Raw genomic sequence first — 20,073 nt, 5'->3', positions numbered from 1 at the left:
CGAGTAATTTGGAGTGACGCTTTGACACCGAGCACAAGGACTCATTCTCCAATTAAACCTAGTGGTTTTAATGTCCATTTGCTTGAGGAAATGACACATGATCCTTTGATGGAGCTATTTGAAACATTTTTTAAAAATTATTTTGCACTGCTTGAAAGTAAGATTCTTGCCCACTGGCGTTCAGAAAGTAGAGGAGGAGGCTAGGAGATAGTTGGCTCCCAAGAAGAGGTTCAAATATGAGGGAGTCTCCAGAGAATGAGATGGTGGATAGCATCACCATGATTTGATGGACATGAATCTGAGCAAACTCCGGGAGACAGTGAAGGAAGAGGGAGCCTTAAGTCTTGCGGTCCATGGGGTCGCAAAGAGTCGGACACAAGTTAGCAACTGAACAGCAACCTGCACCACCAGATGCTGATACTTTCTTTTAGGACATGTTGTGGAGCATTGAAGGATGCTGAGGGTCAGAAGTTTCATTTCTTCAAAGTTTTTGGAGACTGGCAGTTCCTTTAGGAAAGCTCTTCTTTCTCCTTTCCCAACCAACAAGTCTTTGCCCCGTTGTCACTCTTACCAAGGTGCAAAAGAGCCATTTTAGAAAGGAAGGGGTAGGCAACAGAGAGAGAGGCCTTTGTGAACTTTTTGCTTTCAGCAAGCCTACCCTGATTGCTAGCGCTGCTTTAACCCTTATTATCTGGTTTTCCTTTTCAGTACTCCATTGTGGAACTGCAGGTAAGTAGAAGTTTCTTTCTTTTTTTTTTTTTTTTTTTTTTTTAGAAGTTTCTTTCTTTTTTGCTGTCCTCTGTGGAGAAGGTGGTTGGTGCTAAGCCCCAAAGCCAGCAACAACCGTGGGATCTTGGCTCAGAGCCTGAGGCTTTGCACCGATTCCACCTAAGCTGTGCCTGTTCTTTTGCCTCTGCCCAGCCCGCCCCTCAACCTCTGTAAATAAGGACAGCAACCTCTATCGTGACGAACCTCCCTATTCTGATTCCTGCAACTTCTCTCCCTATTCTGATTCCTGCAACTTCTCCAACCAACCAGAGCTTGGTTCGGTACTCCTCTTAGTCTTTGGGATGGCTAATATCACAGACACTCAGTCACTGAGCATGACAAGGATACCTGTGAGAAGTGTTAAGAAAGAGGCAATTCCTCACAGTAGCCCCTCCATTTTTCCATCAAATTACCTCTCTTTCAGGTATCTTACAGTCAGTCCTTCAAAGTTACCTGTCTTAAGGGACCAAGCATTAGCCTTCTTTGTAAAGAACATCTTACATAAAGCATGTTATCCTGGATAACATTCTGAAACTGGATAACATTTCAAAGAACCTAGTCTAACTATTTGAATCCACCAAGGACCCTTTTCTTCCTGGACGCAGACCACAGGCGTCATGAACAGTGGGTGGGATTCTTTACCTGCTTTTTGCTTCTTTACCTGCTTTCTGCAGTGCAGGGTGGGAATCAAAGAGGCAGGCATGTCATGAGATTTCTTTTTCTTGGGTGCAGGATCCAAATAACAATAGGATTGCTCAGTGGCTGAACGTGGTGCCTAACCAAGGCATCGTAGACCTGTCCTTCCAGCTAGCACCAGAGGCAACGCTGGGCACCTATAGTGTGGCTGTGGCTGATGGCAAAACGTTTGGTACCTTCAGTGTGGAAGAATATGGTAGGTGGGAGAATTAGTAGGTCAGAGTGTTGAACATGATCTTGTGTAAAAACAAGCAAAGGTCAAGTGAAACTTACCATGGAACTAGGTCAAAGATGGCAGAAGATTTTACTTCCAGTGGAGCCTCATCACCAATCCAATGGACATGAGCTTGGGTGAACTCTGGGAGATCATGAGGGACAGGGAAGCCTGGCGTACTGCAGTCCATGGGGTTGCAAAGAGTCAGACAAGACTTGGTGACTGAACAACAACAATAATATACACTAAAAAAAAAAATAAATAAATAATATACACTCATTGTAACACATTAGCATAAGCTAAGTGATACACCCACTAGTGCCATGACAACTCCCAGGCTGATCATCAGAGATAAGAAAGTGGGCTGTGAACCAGCCTAGAAATCTCCATCTCTTCCCCCAAATAGTTGGATTACTCTTTCCGCTCATTAGCCTATGAAATTTTTGCTGTTGTTTAGTTGCTAAGTCATGTCCAACTATTTGGTGACCCCGTGGACTGTAGCCCTCCAGGCTCCTCTGTTGGTGGGATTTCCCAGGTAAGAATACTGGAGTGGGTTGCCATTTCTTTCTTCAGGGGATCTTCCTGACCAAGGGGTCAAACCAGCATCTCCTGCATTGGTAGGTGGATTCTTTACTGCTGAGCCAGCAGGGAAGCCCAGCCTATGAAATTACCCAGCCCATACAAACTAACCATCCCGTATTTTCATGCCTCTCCCTTTCTGAGATGGCCCACACTCTGTCTGTGGTGTGTGTTTCTCTTTAAATAAATCTAATTCTTACCTTTAAAAAAAGGGATTATTTATTCATGTTAGTGCTAAATCAGTAACTTTGGTTGGATTTTACCTTAATAATGCACCATTAGCTGGGCTTCCCTGGTGGCCCTAGTGGTAAAGAATCCACCTACCAATGCAGGAGTTCCGGGTTTCATCCCTGGATCAGGAAGATCTCCTGAAGTAGGAAATGGTACCCCACTCCAGTTTATTCTTGCCTGGAAAATTCCAAGGACAGAGAAGTCTACAGTCCATGGGGCTGCAAAGAGTTGAATGTGATTGAGCAATTTAATTAGATAATTAATTATCACTGTTTTGTACCCCTCTGTTCACTACCTGTGTAGTCAAACTTTCTTCCTCTTCATTTTCCATCTCTTCACTCTTTCCAGTGCTGCCTAAGTTTAAGCTGGAAGTGGTGGAACCCAAACAGTTATCTGTGGCAGAAGACTCTTTCTTAGTAAAAGTTTGTTGTAGGTAAGAATAAAGTTCTGGATCCACTGAAGATGAAAGCTATATTGAGAGATGTTGTGATCGAGTATTATGGGGAGAGGATTATGGAGGTAGTGGTTAAATCTTGTGATGTTTTATGTGGCTCAGAGTCACAAGTTCCGCAAAAACATACTTTCTTTTTAAATTGTTTTTTATGTGGACCATTTTTTAAAAAGTCTTTATTGACATCTGTTACAATATTGCTTCTGTTTTATGTTTTGGTTTTTTGGCCATGAGGCATGTGGGATCTTAATTCCCAGACCAGGGATTGAACCTGCACCCTCTGCATCAGAAGGTGAAGTCTTAACCACTGAACCTCCAGGGAAATCCCAGGGACACATTATCTAGTTGCATTTTTGTGCTTCTTTTCCTCTGCTTTCTCAGCTGGCATTATTGGTTTAGAGCCTACTGTGTGTAGAGCACAGCATTGAATCCCATGGGAAGTAGGAGTAAGGAAAAAGGAAGACACTGCTGTCCTTTGGGTGACTTTTATTGTGCAATGGCAATACTCTAAAGCTTTAAGTAAAGCAGAGATGCGAATGAGAGCTGGAGAAAGGTGGGACTGTCAGAGCGCTTTCCGAGACGGGCATGTGAAAGAAAGGAACAGTGTTTAGGGGAGGAGGGCCTGGCTCACAGGTGGACTTGCCTCACTCTGACTCCTCATGCTTTTCGGGGTTAGGTACACCTACGGAAAGCCCATGCAAGGAGTAGCGCACGTATCGGTGTGTCAAAAGCCATATATTTACCGGTATCTGGATCCAGAACGGGAACATTTACCTGACAGATGCAAGAATGTCTCTGGACAGGTGAGTAAAACAGGATGTAGAAAAGGAAACTTCTTCCTATGTCTTAAAGAGTAAGTATGTAGGTACCAATATAGAAAGGTGGTTAAAAACACCCAACGTAGAAATAATTTCATGTGATTAGTAACCCAGTTCTAAAGAACACAGAAGTCTTTTACCCCCCAAAGATAAAGCTCTTTTAGAATCTGCCTTGGGATCAAGAGATTAACCTAAACCTTTAGAAGATAACAATTTTTCTGTTCTGAAGGTGGTTCTTTCCTCCTTCTCATATCTTGGAACTTCCAAGTCATGTATGGGTGTATGCTTCATGTTGTGGAATACTTTTTCTATTTTAAAGATGGAGAAACTGGGAATTCCCTGGAGGTGTAGTGGTTAGGACTCCATGCTTTCATTGCCAAAGGCCCAGGTTTAATCTCTGGTTGGGGAACTAAGATCTCGTAAGCTATGTGGGACCAAAAAAAAAAAAAAAATTGAGAAACTGAAGTATAGAGTTAAGAAACTATTTTCTTCTACAGGACATCATGAGTTAGAAGTAGAGATTAGGGTCTTCCCTGGTGGTCCAGTGGTTAAGAATTTGCCTTCTGATGCAGAGTATGTGGCTTCAATCCCTGATCAGGGAACTAAAGATTCCAAGTGCTGCTCAGCAGCTAAGCCTGGGAGCCATAACTAGTGAATCCTGCACCACGACTAGAGAGCCCATGTGCCCTAGAGCCTGTAAACCCAAACAGATAGCCTGTGCACTGCAATGGAAGATCTCCCGTGTCACACCTAAGACCAATGCAGCCAAGTAAATAAATAAATTAAAAAAGAAGTAGAGATTAGGTTATTCACCCTCTTTCTTCCTCTCTCTCTCTGATTGCCTCACTAGATTGACAAAGCAGGATGCATCTCAACTTCTGTGGCCATGTCTATGTTCAACCTCACTGGGTATTTTTACAGACAAGACATCAATATCATGGCTACTGTGGTGGAGGAAGGGACAGGTAAGTGGGATGCTCCTTGGTTCATTAAGAAAAGGGAAAGGGAAAGAATTGTCTAAGAGAGAGACCCTGTATAGTCAAAGCTATGGTTTTTCCAGTAGTCATGTATGAATGTGAGAGTTGGACCATAAACAAGGCTGAGACCCAAAGAATTGATGATTTCAAATGGTGGTGCTGGAGAAGACTCTTAAGAGTCCCTTGGACTGCAAGGAGATCAAACCAGTCGATCCTAAAGGAAATCAACCTTGAATATTCATTGAAAGGACTGATGCTGAAGCTGCAACACTTTTGCCACCTGATTCAAAGAACCAACTCATTGGAAAAGACCCTGATGCTGGGAAAGATTGAAGGCAGGAGGAGAAGGGGGTTGACAGGATGAGATGGTTGGATGGCATCACTTGCTCAAATGGACATGAGTTTGAGCAAACTCCCGGCGTTAGTGAAGGACAGGGAAGCTTGGCGTGCTGCAGTCTATGGGGTCGCAAAGAGTCGGACATGCTGTTGAACAAGACTTGCCTTCATCAGTGCTTAGAAGGGGCTCCGTTCTAAGTTCACAGTCAATGGGAAATGTCAGACTTCATCTGCCATCCATTCTCTATTTCCCCAAAAGTTTGGGAAGGAGGCGTTGGTTTAGATCTTTGGTCAGAATGATATTCATCTTCTCACTTCCTGTGGCACCATCCTTTCAGGTAGTCTTATGTTAAACATGAAGATGAGGATGCTAGGTATTTAGATCATCATACATCTGGTTTCCCTCCGTAGGAGTAGAGGCCAACACCACTCAGGATATATACATTTCTTCACAAATGGGATCCATGACCTTCGAAGACACCAATGATTATTATTACCCCAATTTCCCCTTCAGTGGAAAGGTATGTTGAAACTCATCTCTGCTCAGACAGAAAATGCTTAACCACCCTGTCAACTCCTTCCTGAACACATATTAACTTAGCATTTTTCTAAGTACTCTGTATGTATTCACTTTAATCTGTACAACAATCCTGAGTTAGACCTTATTATTGGCCCCATTTTGCAGACAAAAAGGCTGAGACACAGAGAGATTAGTGAGGTTAGGTGATTTTCCCAAGGTTATACATCTCATAAGTGGTAATTATGGTCAGAGCTAGGCAGCCTGCCTCTAGAGCAACAGTCCCCAACCTTTTTCACACCAGGGACTGCTTTTGTGGAAGATGTGTGTGTGTGTGTGTTGCGGGGGGGGGGATGGTTTTAGGATGATTCAAGTGCATTACATTTATTGTGCACTTTGTTTCTATTATTAGTACATCAGCTCTACTTCAGATCAGCAGGCATTAGATCCTGGAGGTTGGAGACCCCTGCTCTAGAGTATATGCTTAATTCCTAGCACTGTGTGTCCTTAATCTCACATGAGATGTGCCTTAAATACTAATGTGACTTCAATGCCCCTCCCAATGCCAGGGGTTCACCTCCTCCTGTGTCAATCTTTGAATTTTAGAGCTGCAAGTTACCTGGTGAGATCATTTAGTCTGAGTTTCTGCATCTAGGCAAGGTTAATATCAAACTTCCTGCCACAGAGAGCCACTTATGGCTCCTTAAGCATCGTCTTTAGAGATTTAAAAAAAAAATGGTAGTGTCTTCTCTCGGATTCCTAGCATTCCACCCCTCTCTCTATCGTCTTCACTTCCCAAATAACTGTTGAACACCATACTATTGTACATATTCAGATCCGTTATTCCTTGGTCATCTCTTCTTTAGACCAAGAGTAGATCCAGATTGTCTTAGAGCCTCAGGATTATACAATTTAGGAGTGGAAGGGGATGCTCTGTAGGAAAATGAAAGCAAAAAAATATACAGAGCTTTGGCAGGGGTGGGGTGGGGGGTATGAAAATGAGGGGCCCTGATGTTTCCTAAGCCAGGCGGCAAATCTACTTCTTTTTTTGTTCATTCACTTGTTTTTTTTAACATTTTATTTTGTAATTGGGGTATAGCTGATTAAAAGTGTTGTGATAATTTCAGGTGAACTGCAGAGGGACTCAGGCATACACACACATGTATCCATTCTCCCCCAAAGCCCCTTCCCATCCCATTATGCTGCCATATAACATCGAATAGAGTTCTCTGTGCTATACAGTAGGTTCTTGTTGGTTATCCATTTTAAATATAGCAGAGTGTACATGTCCATTCCAAACTCCCTAACTATTCCTTCCCCGCCACAACCTTAAGTTGTGAGCCTCTAAGTCTGTGAGCCACTGTTTTGTAAGTAGCTCATTGTATCATTTCCTTTTAGATTCCACATATAAGGGATGTTGTATGATATCTCTCCTGCTCTGTCTGACTTACTTTACTCAGTTTGACAATATCCAGGTCCATCCTAGGTGTGGCAAGTCTTCTTCTGCTTCAGGTCAAGCTGCTTCTGTGTGTTTCTCGCTTCCTCGTAGATCCTCATTTCCAACCCCCTGCATTACATTTACCTTCTTCTGGACTCTTTCCTGAAATGTCTTCTTAGAATTTCGAACCTACTCCAAACCTGACTGTAATGACCTTCACCCCTCAGATAAGAGTTAAGGGCCACGATGGCTCCCTCCTCCAGTATCATTCAGTGTATCTGGTGATTCATGGAGAAAATGGAAACGTCAACCAGATCCTTACTACTGACAACAACGGCCTCGCTGCCTTCAATCTAGACACGGCCAATTGGAACGGGAAAAGCATTTCTCTGGAGGTAAGCACTGGGAGTCCCCCTTTCCAGCACAGAAGACTGTCTGAAGGAAAACTTCAGAATTTCCTTGTTTCTCTCTCTGCCCTCCTGGTAAGTCCTTCACCCCACTTACTCACCAGTTCTGCCCTCCCCTCGACAGAAAGTTTTTCTTTTAGACACCACCATTTTAAATTCTGATCAAATAAATGACCCTTCAGATTAAAAAAAAAGATTGCTATTTCTATTAATTCATATAACTTAACTGCCTCTCCATCTGGTTCTCTATTTGAAATCAGATTAGGGAGGAAAAAATGGTTTAGAATCATCTTCTTCCTCCTACTCCCCCTTTCCTTCTTCTTATTACTCATAAAAATAGCAAAGAGAATTCTAGATTTTGCACAACTTGGAAGATTATTTGTACCAGTTATCAATTGCTGCTTTATAAACAACTTCAGGGTAATTCCCTGGCTATTCCATGGTTAGGATGTGCTTTCACTGCTGAGGGTGACGGGCTCAATCCCTGATCGGGGAACTAAGAAACCAAAACAAAAAAACAAACTATAGAACTTCAGTGTTACACAATAGGAAGTATTTACTGGTCTTGTATCTGGGTAGTCTGATGGCAGTTCTGCCCATCTTCATGGAGTTCCTTATGTCTGTGGACCAGTTGACTGTAGGCTTGCACTCCACATGTCTCATGATCCGCTGAGACAGTCCAGGTATACCAATAGTTAAGTGGGTAAAGAGTCCACCTGCAATGCAGAAGACACAGGAGATGTAGGTTCGATCCCTGGGTCGGGAAGATTCCCCTGGAAGAGGATATAGCAATCCACTTCAGTATTCTCACCTGAAAAATTCCATGGACAGAGAAGCCTGGTGGGCTACAGTCCACAGGGTCTCAAAGAGTCGGACACGACTGAGTGACTAAACACGTACCTATTCTCATGGCAATGAAGAGATGCAAAAGCGAAAGACATGCAAGGACTTTTCTGAGCCTCTACTTATCTTACATATTTGAATATCCATTCCCCAAAACAAATCACTGGTGAGTCCACAGTTAGACCAAAAGGGTCTAAGATTCCTTGGTAGAGGTTGATGCTATGGGGAAGGAGGAAGAACTGTAGCCCATAATGCAATCATTCAGCTACACTGCTCAAGCAAATACATACTATTTCTGTTGTGACTAATTTGCCTATTTCTGTACTTTAAGCATCACTCAATCACTCCTTCTTAGAAATGATTATTTTCAGTCTTTTTTTGTATGTGTGACTGTCCTGTGGGATCTAGTTCCTTGACCGGGGATCAGACCCATGCCCCCTTCACTGGAAGCATGAAATCTTAACCACTGAAACAGCAGGGAAGCCTGATATTGATTTATTTATTTTCAGCCTTATTATCCTCTGTATCTAGTTTTCTTATCTCTGAGATTCATTCTTTAATCTCTTAGTCAAACTTGTCTCTCCTTTGCATCAGTGTGTGAAGGTATATCATCCACAATTTTCTATTACCTGACAGCTATAATTCAGACCTTTCTTTACACCCTGACATACCAAAATGTTGCTGCAAGTAGCCACTCTTATGGAATCCTCAAACATTCTTGGTAGGACCTCTAGCGAAATATCTACATGCCACTCTTAGGCAGTACAGATTTGAGAATCACAACAGCCCTACCGGGTTGATATAGTTGGGGTACAAGCCTTTAAAGGTCTTTTTTTCCCTCCCTCTCTCTCTTTCTCAGGGCAGGTTCCAATTGGAAGAAACATATGATCCAAAAAAAGTGCCTGGTTACTACCAAAATGCCTACCTGCACCTACAGCCCTTCTACAACACGACTCGCAGCTTCCTTGGCATCCGCCGATTGAGTGGCATCTTGGAATGTGGCCAGCCCCAGGAAGTGCTGGTGGATTACTACATTGATCCGGCTGATGCAAAGCCTGACCAGGAAATCACCTTCTCCTACTATGTGAGACTGGGAGATGAGGGGTGGAAGGAAAGGGAATAAGGACAGTGAGTCAGAGCAAGTGAACAGTCTGGATAGAGATATAAGACAGGACTTCCCTGGTGGTCCAGCGGTTAAACCTGCTCTGCCAATGCAGGGAGCACAGGTTCAGTCCCTGGGTGGGGAACTAAGATCCCACAGGCCGTGCAGTACTGCCAAGAGTTTTTTAGAAAGCTGTAATGCAAGCCATATAGGTAATTTCTAAATCTTTAAAAGCCACATTAAAAAATTAAAAGAACCGGGGAAACTAACTTTTAAAGGAAATTTTATCCAACCCAACATGTGATCATTTCCACATGAAATCAACTAAAAAATCATTAATAAATATTTTACATTTTTTTGTTTCAACTGTGTGGCAAAGTATGCAGTAGAAACTCAAAGTATGTATTTTATACTTAAAGGAGTTTAGACAAATAACATTTTAAGGGCTCCAGGAATCACATGTGCCCAGTGGCTACTGTGTTGCTATAGGTATAGAAGATGGTAATAAGGAGATTTTGAACAGGAGTCCAGGGAAATTGTGTGAGGAAATAAAACTAGGAATTAATGAGAAAATGTTGCTGACAAGGGCTGAAAGGAAGCTGGGTGGGAGGGTGGGATGGAGACTGAGGAGAGGATGGGGACTCAGAATAAATTTCCTTATGTGTTTCATTGGTCAGTGTTTTAAAATAAATAATACAGGGTTAACTTTGATAGCAACTTTGCTGGAGAAATGTGATTACAACTTGTAGTCAGAAAGAAATGTATAAAGACAAGCAGTTTGGTGCCTTGCCTGGTGGTCCAGTGGTTAAGAATCTGAGCTTCCAATGCAAGGGGCATGGGCTTGATCCCTGGTCAGGAAAGTAAGATCCTGCATGCCCTGCTGTGTGGCCAAAAAACAAACAAACAAACAAACAAACAACAAAAAAAACCCCAAAACCCAAAAAACAAAAAGAAAAACCAAGACTAACAGTTTACTGGTCACCATGAGTCCAATTCCTCAGGAATTCCTCAAGAACTGGACTCACGTGAACCTTGGATTTGATGATCCAGAGTTTTTTTTATTCCCTTATCATCTTCTTAAAGTCTTTGAGAGACTTTCTCCCCCTAAATCATTTCAGTGTCTCCATCAATCTAAAACAATCATCCAAATAACAGAATGAGGAGGGGTGGGTGGGAAATAATAAGGCTGAATTGTAATACTTATAATACATGTACTGAGTTCAGGACAGAAGTGTGGGAGGCTTACGAGAAAAGTGGAATTGGAGCAGATCAGTGTGGACTTGACTGAAGCCTGAGGAGTTGGCCTACTTAGAAACCATTGCACTGAGTTCATTTTCAGGGGAAAGTGAACAGGAAGGGAGAGTTAAAAAGAGATTTCTTGCCAGAGAGTCAAATGTCAGAGGACTCAAGACAGTTCAAGATGTATTCATTTCCACTGAATTCTTTTAAAAAAATTTTATGTATAGTTGATCTACAATGCTGTGTTACTTTCATGTATTCAGTTATACACACACACATATGTATACATATTCTTTTTCAGATTCTTTTCCCGTAGAGATTATTACAGAGTATTGAGTAGAGTTCCCTATGCTGTACAGTAGGTCCTTGTTGGTTATTTATTTTATATATAGTAGTGTGTATATATTAATCCCAAATTCCCAATTTATCCCCACCCCCCCTTTAACTTCCACTGAATTTTGAATTGAGTGATAATTTTTTTAAAGTTGTGAAAACAGAAACAGACTCACAGATATAGGGAACAGACTTGTGGTTGCCAAGAGGGAAGAGACTTGTGAGGGACAGATCGGGTGTTTGGGATTAGCAGATCCAAACTATTATATATAGAATGGATAAACAATGAGGTTCTGTTGTATAGCACAGGGAACTATATCCAATCTCCTGGGATAAACCATAATGGAAAAGAATATTAAAAAGAAATGTATACATGTGTATAACTGAGTCACTCGGCTGTCCAGCAGAGATTGGCATAACATTATAAATCAACTATACTTCAGTAGAAAAAAATGTTTTTTAAAAAAGATTGTTAGGATGAATTTTAGTGGACATTATGTTATAAGTATCATAAAAGAAAAAAACCTAGAGATCTTCAAGAAATGGTGTCAGATATCTATTGTGAAGAATGGTTTCTGCTCTGTTTGGTTCCAAAGCCATGGTGGTCAGTATCTCCTCCCACCCACCCCCTGGTTCTTTGTAGATCCTCAATTGGAGGAAGAGTCATCAGGACTCTGGGTACCACCTGATATTTGACAAACTGAAGGATGCTCCAGAAAGTACTAACCTGGACTCCTGAACTATGAAAGAAGCCTCTCCTTACAGAGAGATGTAAGGATTGGGCCAAGGCTAAACTCCTCTAACTTCTATGTTGTTGATGATTTTTATTTTTTCTCTTCTTTAGTTAATAGGGAAAGGAAATTTGGAGATGGAGGGGCAGAAACACTTGAAGTCTAGGATGAAAGGTGAGTGTTCATGAATCTCTTGGGAGACTTAAACTTTAAGCTTCCAGTTGAATTGGTTTATAATGCTTTGCAGATCTCCTTTGTGGTAGCTTCCTTCTGCTTTTTTGTATATTCATCCTATTAATTTTTGAGAGTTTGATACTGAAACTCCAACTGAAAATCTTCATTTATCTACTTAAAAATAACTGTAATGTATGGTGGAACTCTATGTAACTTTGTTCTGTGTTTTCCAAGTCTCCTGTAAGTTTACACTACATTATATTTGTAATGTCAAATTGTTTTTACATTAATTCAACAAACAAAAAAGAAAGAAAGAAAAAAGAAGAGAGACAAGAAAAAATTTTAAACTTCTAGGAAATAGTTCTTATACTAGAAGCAAGAGCAGGAGTAGCAAGAACAGAACAATAACCACAGATCAGAAAAATGAGAAACAACTTGCCCGTGGTTGGCTCAGGGAGAAGTGCAGACATGGGGCTGGATGTCATTGGTGGGTGAGTGTGTACTCTTGTGCCTGAATATCCCCTCTTCTCTTTCAGGACTGAAAGGCTCCTTCTCTCTCCCACTGATCTTCAACTCCAGATTAGCTCCTGATCCTTCCCTGGTGGTCTATGTTATTTTTCCCAATGGAGGTGTCATAGCAGACAAAATCCAGTTCTCAGTGGAGATGTGCTTTGACAATCAGGTAAAATGGCAGTTAAGGCGGGTGAAGGAAGGTCTGGGACGAGAGAGGGAGCTCGTGTATCCTGGGGGTGGAGGGAGATAAGGCAGGGCCACTGGCGAAGGCAGGGGATAATGTTGAAGCTGGATGTCATGTTCTGTATCTTTAGCATGGTTTGTTGAACTGTCTCTCCTTCTTCTTTTAAAAGGTCTTGCTGGGAAGTCACATGTCCTGTAGACCTATTCCATAAATTCTCTTTCTACTTTCCGTCTTTTAAACTTTCTGTATTATTCTACCATGCTGCTTACTTTTTCCAACTGTATCACAAAACACTGCTTCTAAAGGGCAAGACTTTACAAAGAAAAATCAGTATAAAAGTGAAGGACTTGGGGGGAATTCCCTGGCAGTCCAGCGGTTGAGACCTCATCTTCCAATGCTGGGGGTTTGGGTTCAATTCCTGGTCAAGGTGTTAAGATCCCACATTCTTCATAGTCAAAAAAAAACCAAAATATTAAACAGAAGCAATATTGTAACAAATTCAATAAAGACTTTAAAAATGATCCACGTCAAAAAAAAGAAAAAAAATGACAAAGCGACTCTAAAAAAAAAAATGAAGGAGTGGGCTAGGGACCGCACTTAGGGCATATGGCTGATGGCTGTTTCTCCTCCTCTCCAGCCTGATCTGGTCCCCATGTTGTCCTTTTCTCTTCCCCAGGTTTCCCTTGGCTTCTCACCTTCCCAGCAGCTTCCAGGAGCAGATGTGGACCTACAGCTGCGGGCAGCCCCTGGGTCCCTGTGTGCAGTCCGGGCCGTGGATGAGAGTGTCTTGCTGCTTAGACCAGAGAGCGAACTGAGCAATAGTTCGGTGAGTGGCCTGCTGACATGGCGAGAGGGGCTTGACAGAGAAGACAGACCGGCTGCATCAGGATAAGAGATGGATTCCAGGGAGCAGGAAAGAGAGTCTCAGGGAAACAGTGCATCACACAAGGTGGAGGCAAAGCTGGTATGGACATGAAGGTAGAAATGATGATATGGGAAATTCCTGGAAATCCAGTGTTTAGGACTCAGGGCTTTCACTGCTAGGTCCCAGGTTCAATCCCTGGTCAGGGAACTAAGATCCTGCAAGCTGCTTGGCATGCCCCAGCCCCTGAGAAACACGATATGAGAAAGGCGTGGTTAATATGATCATAGGGATCAGTAAAGATGAAATAGGAGATAAAGATCAGATTATGAGAAAAGATGAACTAGAGGAAGGGGTTTAGGATGGAAGAAATTCTGGAGTAATGAGGACAAAGAATACAAGGATAGTAAACTGTGCCCACAGAATCTGAGAGAAGTGATTTCACTGTGTCAATATTTCATTTGCTTAAGAAAAAAAGATTAATTTCCTTTCCTGTCTTTTCTCAGGTCTATAGGATGTTCCCATTCTGGTACAGTCACTACCCCTCTCAGGTGGCTGAATACGACGAGTGTCCAGGGTTTGACCGATGGAACATTCCGCAGCCTCTCATTGAGCCAGTACCTGAGGAGCGTTGGAACAAGCGTTTTGTCATGTGGAGGCCTTGGAGCTCTGAAAAAACAGACCTTTTCAGTCTTTTCCAGGTGGATGTTCTTACCCATTCTGTTCTCATAGAAACAATGGTGGTGGGAGGGGGAAAGGAAAGTCCCTATTGACAAAAGCATGTGGGCTCAGGTGGGCAATGACAGGGGCAAAATCTTGAAAGAAACTTCTGGTGGGCAAGGAGCCTCTCTTGGTTCTGATGCTTGAAGAAGTTTCCCACGTGTGAAGCTATACACCTATCCTCTCTCTGGGGTCTGCAAACATTGACTTCCATGGGATCTATACAGAAGGAAACACACACACACACACACACACACACACACACACACACACACACACAGAGAAAGGTAGACCAGAAGTCTCCTACTATTATGAAAGATTTTGCATTTATTTTATTAGCAAAGGTTTGGGATGCTTTGGCCCATGTCTGACCATTGGGTCTCTGAGGTCAGGAAGCAGGTCTTGTTCATCCTTTGTGTTCTCTCTAATACTTTATCCTTCAGTATATTTTTGAGCCTGATCCACTCAATATATCTTTATTGAATTGATCAAGCTGATATGGTCTCTTCCTTCAGAAAATTCATCTCAAATCAAATAATAAGGATACAGTGACTAATATTCAGGAGAAGTATTAAACATATCAAACAATGAAGTAAGTGGAATACTACTATTTAGCCAAAAAAAAGAACAAAATCTTGTCACTTGCAACAACCTGGGTGGACCATGAGGGCATTATGCTAAGTGAAATAAGTCAGATGGAGAAAGACAAACATTGTATGATCTCACTTATATGTGGAATTTGAAAACAACAGTTATTTAGTTGCTCAGTCATGTCCAACTCTTTTATGACCCCATGGACTATAGCCCAACAGGCTCTTCTGTCATGGGATTTCCCAGGCAAGAATGCTAAAGTGGGATGCCATTTCCTTCTCCAGGGTATCTTCCTGACCCAGGGATCAAACTCAAGGCTCCTGTGTTGCAGGTGGATTCTTTACCTCTGAGCCCCTGGGGAAGCCCAGTGATACTGTGTAGCATACTTGAAAAGTTGCTAAGAGAATAGATCTTAAAAGTCCTCATCACAAGAAAATAATTTTTTGTAATTATATATGGTGATGGATGTTAATTAGACTTATTGTAATGGTCATTCTGCAAAAACGTATGCATGTGTGTATATATACATATGCATAATACATACATATATATGTATATAAATACAATGAAATAAGTTTCATTGTGAGACTTTCATGCTGGCTGAAGTAGAAGTGAACCAGTCTTGGTGGTTGAGTATGGGTCTCGCAATTAATAGGCAAAGAATGTGTTGGTTCAACCCTTTGAGGGTGAAATTTCTAGGCAGTAGCCCTTGTAGTAAAGGAGAGGACCCCCTCTAACACTTCATTCTCTGGTCCCTTTGGTGCCTATCAGAACGTGGGCCTGAAAATACTGTCCAATGCCAAAATCAAGAGGCCAATAGATTGCAGTCACCAGAATTTAGGACACAGCTTGATGATGGCTGGAGGTAAGCTGCCTCTGATTCACTGGAATATTTAGAATCACAGAACTCTGATGAGAGCTCCCTCTTTGCCTCCTCTTCTTGCCCTGAGCCTCTAGCCAGGATGATAATGGATTGTGGGTTATAGATGCAGGTAGTTTCCCCAAGGATTTCACTCTCTATGGGGAAGGCTTTTGAAGCCTTAAGTTCTTATCTATTCATTCCCCGACCAAACGTCCCCACCTGTCACTTTCCCCAATAGCCTTGTGACCAGTCAGTTCCTCAGCGGTCCTTCCTCCTCATCTATGAATTGCATGTTCTCTGCTTCCCTCTGAATGTCTTGCTAGTAGTCCGTCTACTTTGACTTATCTCGTGACATAAGTCTTCTGCTTTTTCCCTTATTCCTTAGAGACGAATGATATTCGTACAACGGCTTTCAGGCCAGCTCCATTAGTTCAGCCGGAAGATTCTCAGGTTCGCCAGTACTTCCCAGAGACTTGGCTGTGGGATCTGTTTCCTGTTGGGTAAGTGATACCTCAAAGGTATAACAAGATTATATATACAGTGTGGAGTCAGGAGGGAACCCAGACTCAGATAATTTTTAAAAATTAATTAATTTGACTGTACTGGGTCTTATTGTGGCATGTGGGCCCTTTAGTTGCAACATGTGGGATCTAGTTCCCTGACCAGGAATCAAACCCAGACCACCTGCATTGCAAGCTAGACTCTTAGCCACTGAACCACCAGGGAAATCCCAGACTCAAATAATTTCTTTTTTTTTTTTTTTTTCATTTATTTTTATTAGTTGGAAGCTAATTACTTTACAATATTGAAGTGGGTTTTGTCATACATTGACATGAATCAGTCATGGAGTTACATGTATTCCCCATCCCGATCCCCCCCTCCCACCTCCCTCTCCACCCGATTCCTCTGGGTCTTCCCAGTGCACCAGGTCCGAGCACTTGTTTCATGCATACAACCTGGGCTGGTGATCTGTTTCACTATAGATAATATACATGTTTCGATGCTGTTCTTTCGAAACATCCTACCCTCGCCTTCTCCCACAGAGTCCAAAAGTCTGTTCTGTACATCTGTGTCTCTTTTTCTGTTTTGCATATAGAGTTATCATTACCCTCTTTCTAAATTCCATATATATTTGTTAGTATGCTGTAATGTTCTTTATCTTTCTGGTTTACTTCACTCTGTATAATGGGCTCCAGTTTCATCCATCTCATTAGAACTGATTCAAATGAATTCTGTTTAATGGCTGAGTAGTATTCCATGGTGTATATGTACCACAGCTTCCTTATCCATTCATCTGCTGATGGGCATCTAGGTTGCTTCCATGTCCTGGCTATTATAAACAGTGCTGTGATGAACATCGGGGTGCACGTGTCTCTTCCAGATATGGTTTCCTCAGTGTGTATGCCCAGAAGTGGGATTGCTGGGTCATATGGCTGTTCTATTTCCAGTTTTTTAAGAAATCTCCACACTGTTTTCCATAGTGGCTGTACTAGTTTGCATTCCCACCAACAGTGTAAGAGGGTTCCCTTTTCTCCACACCCTCTCCAGCATTTATTGCTTGTAGACTTTTGGATAGCAGCCATCCTGACTGGCGTGTAATGGTACCTCATTGTGGTTTTGATTTGCATTTCTCTGATAATGAGTGATGTTGAGCATCTTTTCATGTGTTTGTTAGCCATCTGTATGTCTTCTTTGGAGAAATGTCTGTTTAGTTTTTTGGCCCATTTTTTGATTGGGTCATTTATTTTTCTGGAATTGAGCTTCAGGAGTTGCTTGTATATTTTTGAGATTAATCCTTTGTCTGTTTCTTCATTTGCTATTATTTTCTCCCAATCTGAGGGCTGTCTTTTCACTTTGCTTATAGTTTCCTTTGTTGTGCAAAAGCTTTTAAGTTTCATTAGGTCCCATTTGTTTATTTTTGCTTTTATTTCCAATATTCTGGGAGGTGGGTCATAGAGGATCCTGCTGTGATTCATGTCGGAGAGTGTTTTGCCTATGTTTTCCTCTAGGAGTTTTATAGTTTCTGGTCTTACATTTAAATCTTTAATCCATTTTGAGTTTATTTTTGTGTATGGTGTTAGAAAGTGTTCTAGTTTCATTCTTTTACAAGTGGTTGACCAGTTTACCCAGCACCACATGTTAAAGAGGTTGTCGTTTTTCCATTGTATATCCTTGCCTCCTTTGTCGAAGATAAGGTGTCCATGGGTTCGTGGATTTATCTCTAGGCTTTCTATTCTGTTCCATTGATCTATATTTCTGTCTTTGTGCCAGTACTATACTGTCTTGATGACCGTGGCTTTGTAGTAGAGTCTGAAGTCAGGCAGGTTGATTCCTCCAGTTCCATTCTTCTTTCTCAAGATTACTTTGGCTATTTGAGGTTTTTTATATTTCCATACAAATTATGAAATTATTTGTTCTAGTTCTGTGAAAAATACCGTTGGTAGCTTGATAGGGATTGCATTGAATCTATAGCTTGCTTTGGGTAGAATAGCCATTTTGACAATATTGATTCTTCCAATCCATGAACATGGTATGTTTCTCCATCTGTTTGTGTCCTCTTTGATTTCTTTCATCAGTGTTTTATAGTTTTCTCAAATAATTTCTAATGAGCCTAAGTTTCAAGCCAGAGAATAGCAAGGAAAGATAAGAAAACCTCTTTAAGTGAACAATGCAGAGAAATGGAGGAAAGCAATAGAATGGGAAAGACTAGAGATCTCCTCAAGAAAATTGGAGATACCAAGGGAACATTTCATGCAAAGATGGGTTCAATAAAGGACAGAAATAGCGAGGACCTAACAGAAGCAGAAGAGCTTAAGCAGAGGTGGCAAGAATACACAGAAGTCTCAAGCCAAGATGGTTTAATGGAAATATGAGAACATTTTTCTTTCCCTGGATCCTTAAACAATTGTATACAATCATTCAAAACAAATCCACACATCTTCACATTTGCACAGTGCAGACAGGGCGGGGCCACACCAACAGAAAGGCACATCTTGATGTTAGTTTAGTTTGTGCTCACTCTTTTCCTGCTTGTTCTGACAAACCATAAGGATGCGTATTCTCACAGATTCGAAGGGCACTGGGCTGTCTTACAGATATGTTTACACGCATACTGCCTCCCCCAATCCTCAGACACATGCTTTTCCCATACTTGTACAGCCTCACTTGAAGACTCACACTCTGAGATTCACTTAGGCTTCCAGTCCAAGTGCTTTCCCCCCACCCCCATGCAAAAGAGCAACAAAATAGTCACTTCTGCAGGCGAATTTATAGCTGAATTCCTGCGTCCTCACAGCTACTCGGGGGAGGAGTCTGTCCACATCACGATTCCTGACACCATCACCACGTGGAAGGCCATGACTTTTTGCACCTCCCCGTCCAAGGGTTTCGGCCTCTCACCCACTGTTGGAGTGACTGCCTTCAAGCCGTTCTTTGTTGATCTGACGCTCCCGTACTCAGTGGTTCGCGGTGAATCCTTCCGTCTGACTGCCACCATCTTCAATTACCTGAAGAAGTGCATCAGGGTAAGAGCTGGGGATGTAGGAAGCAGGTATCAAGCCCCTACACTGGAGGCATATGCATCTCCCCAGAGAAAAAGATGAGACATCAGTGTCTTGGCCCTCCCGTCTTCCTGACCTTCTGTGTATTGTCTCCTTTACTCATATCCTTTATTATTTTTTAAAACTTATTTTAGTTAATTGATTTATTGTGGCTGTGCTGGGTCTTTGTTCCCACGTGGGCTCTCTCTGGGAGGCTTTCTCTAGTTGCAGTGAGTGGGGGCTACTCTTCACTGTGGTGCGCGAGCTGCTCATTATGGTGGCCTCACTCGTTTTGGAGCACAGGCTCCATGCAGGTTTTAGTAGTTGCAGCATGCGGGCTCAGTGGGTGTGGCCCCCGGGCTCTAGAGCACAGGTTTGTGGTACATGAGCTTAGTGGCCCTTCGGCACGTGGGATCTCCCCAGACTAGTGATCGAACCTGTATCTGCTGCATTGGCAGGCGGATTCTTAACTGCTGGACCACCAGGGAAGTCCTACTCATATCCTTTATCTTTCAAATATCCTCTTCAGGTTCAGACTAACCTGGCTAAGTCAGAGGAGTACCGGGTAGAATCACAGACAGACCCTCAGGCCTCCACCTGTCTGTGTGCTGATGAAGCAAAATCCTATCACTGGAACATCACTGCTGTCAAACTGGGTAAGAGCTGGACGTGGCCGGTAGGCAAGGAGAGCATAGAGGTTAGGAATGCTATCCTTTCCTCTACTACATTTGCTTTCTTTTCTCCTTCCTCTTCTGTATATTTGCGTCTATTTTTCGCCCTCTTAAGTCTAGGTTATAAATAAATGAGCAAATATTCTTTGATAGATGACTCCAAATTATACACATCGGACTATTTCAAGTGTGAAAGGGTGAGCTTTTAAAATGTACACCAAGGACTTCCCTGGTGGTTCAGTGGGTAAGGCTCCACACTCCCAATGACCAAGTTCAA

General features: G+C 42.2%; 1 protein-coding gene across 1 annotated transcript in view; it reads left to right on the top strand.

Moving 5' to 3' along the window:
- A2ML1 (alpha-2-macroglobulin like 1) overlaps window positions 1-20,073 on the top strand; it is a 48,176-nt gene that overhangs the window by 6,837 nt on the left and 21,266 nt on the right. The window contains exons 5-20 of the mRNA XM_065941618.1: window positions 709-729; window positions 1,501-1,660; window positions 2,837-2,921; window positions 3,616-3,742; window positions 4,608-4,722; window positions 5,482-5,591; window positions 7,253-7,420; window positions 9,135-9,359; window positions 11,794-11,854; window positions 12,391-12,536; window positions 13,228-13,377; window positions 13,920-14,114; window positions 15,496-15,589; window positions 15,972-16,086; window positions 18,882-19,110; window positions 19,655-19,781. Of these exons, the coding sequence (XP_065797690.1) occupies window positions 709-729; window positions 1,501-1,660; window positions 2,837-2,921; window positions 3,616-3,742; window positions 4,608-4,722; window positions 5,482-5,591; window positions 7,253-7,420; window positions 9,135-9,359; window positions 11,794-11,854; window positions 12,391-12,536; window positions 13,228-13,377; window positions 13,920-14,114; window positions 15,496-15,589; window positions 15,972-16,086; window positions 18,882-19,110; window positions 19,655-19,781 (2,128 nt within the window). The remainder of the gene's footprint in view (window positions 1-708; window positions 730-1,500; window positions 1,661-2,836; window positions 2,922-3,615; window positions 3,743-4,607; window positions 4,723-5,481; window positions 5,592-7,252; window positions 7,421-9,134; window positions 9,360-11,793; window positions 11,855-12,390; window positions 12,537-13,227; window positions 13,378-13,919; window positions 14,115-15,495; window positions 15,590-15,971; window positions 16,087-18,881; window positions 19,111-19,654; window positions 19,782-20,073) is intronic.

This window comes from Muntiacus reevesi, chromosome 1 (assembly GCF_963930625.1).
Source record: "Muntiacus reevesi chromosome 1, mMunRee1.1, whole genome shotgun sequence".
Taxonomy (NCBI): Eukaryota; Metazoa; Chordata; class Mammalia; order Artiodactyla; family Cervidae; genus Muntiacus; species Muntiacus reevesi.
The sequence above is the reverse complement of the archived record's forward strand: the minus strand, read 5'-3'. Positions and strand labels throughout refer to the sequence as shown.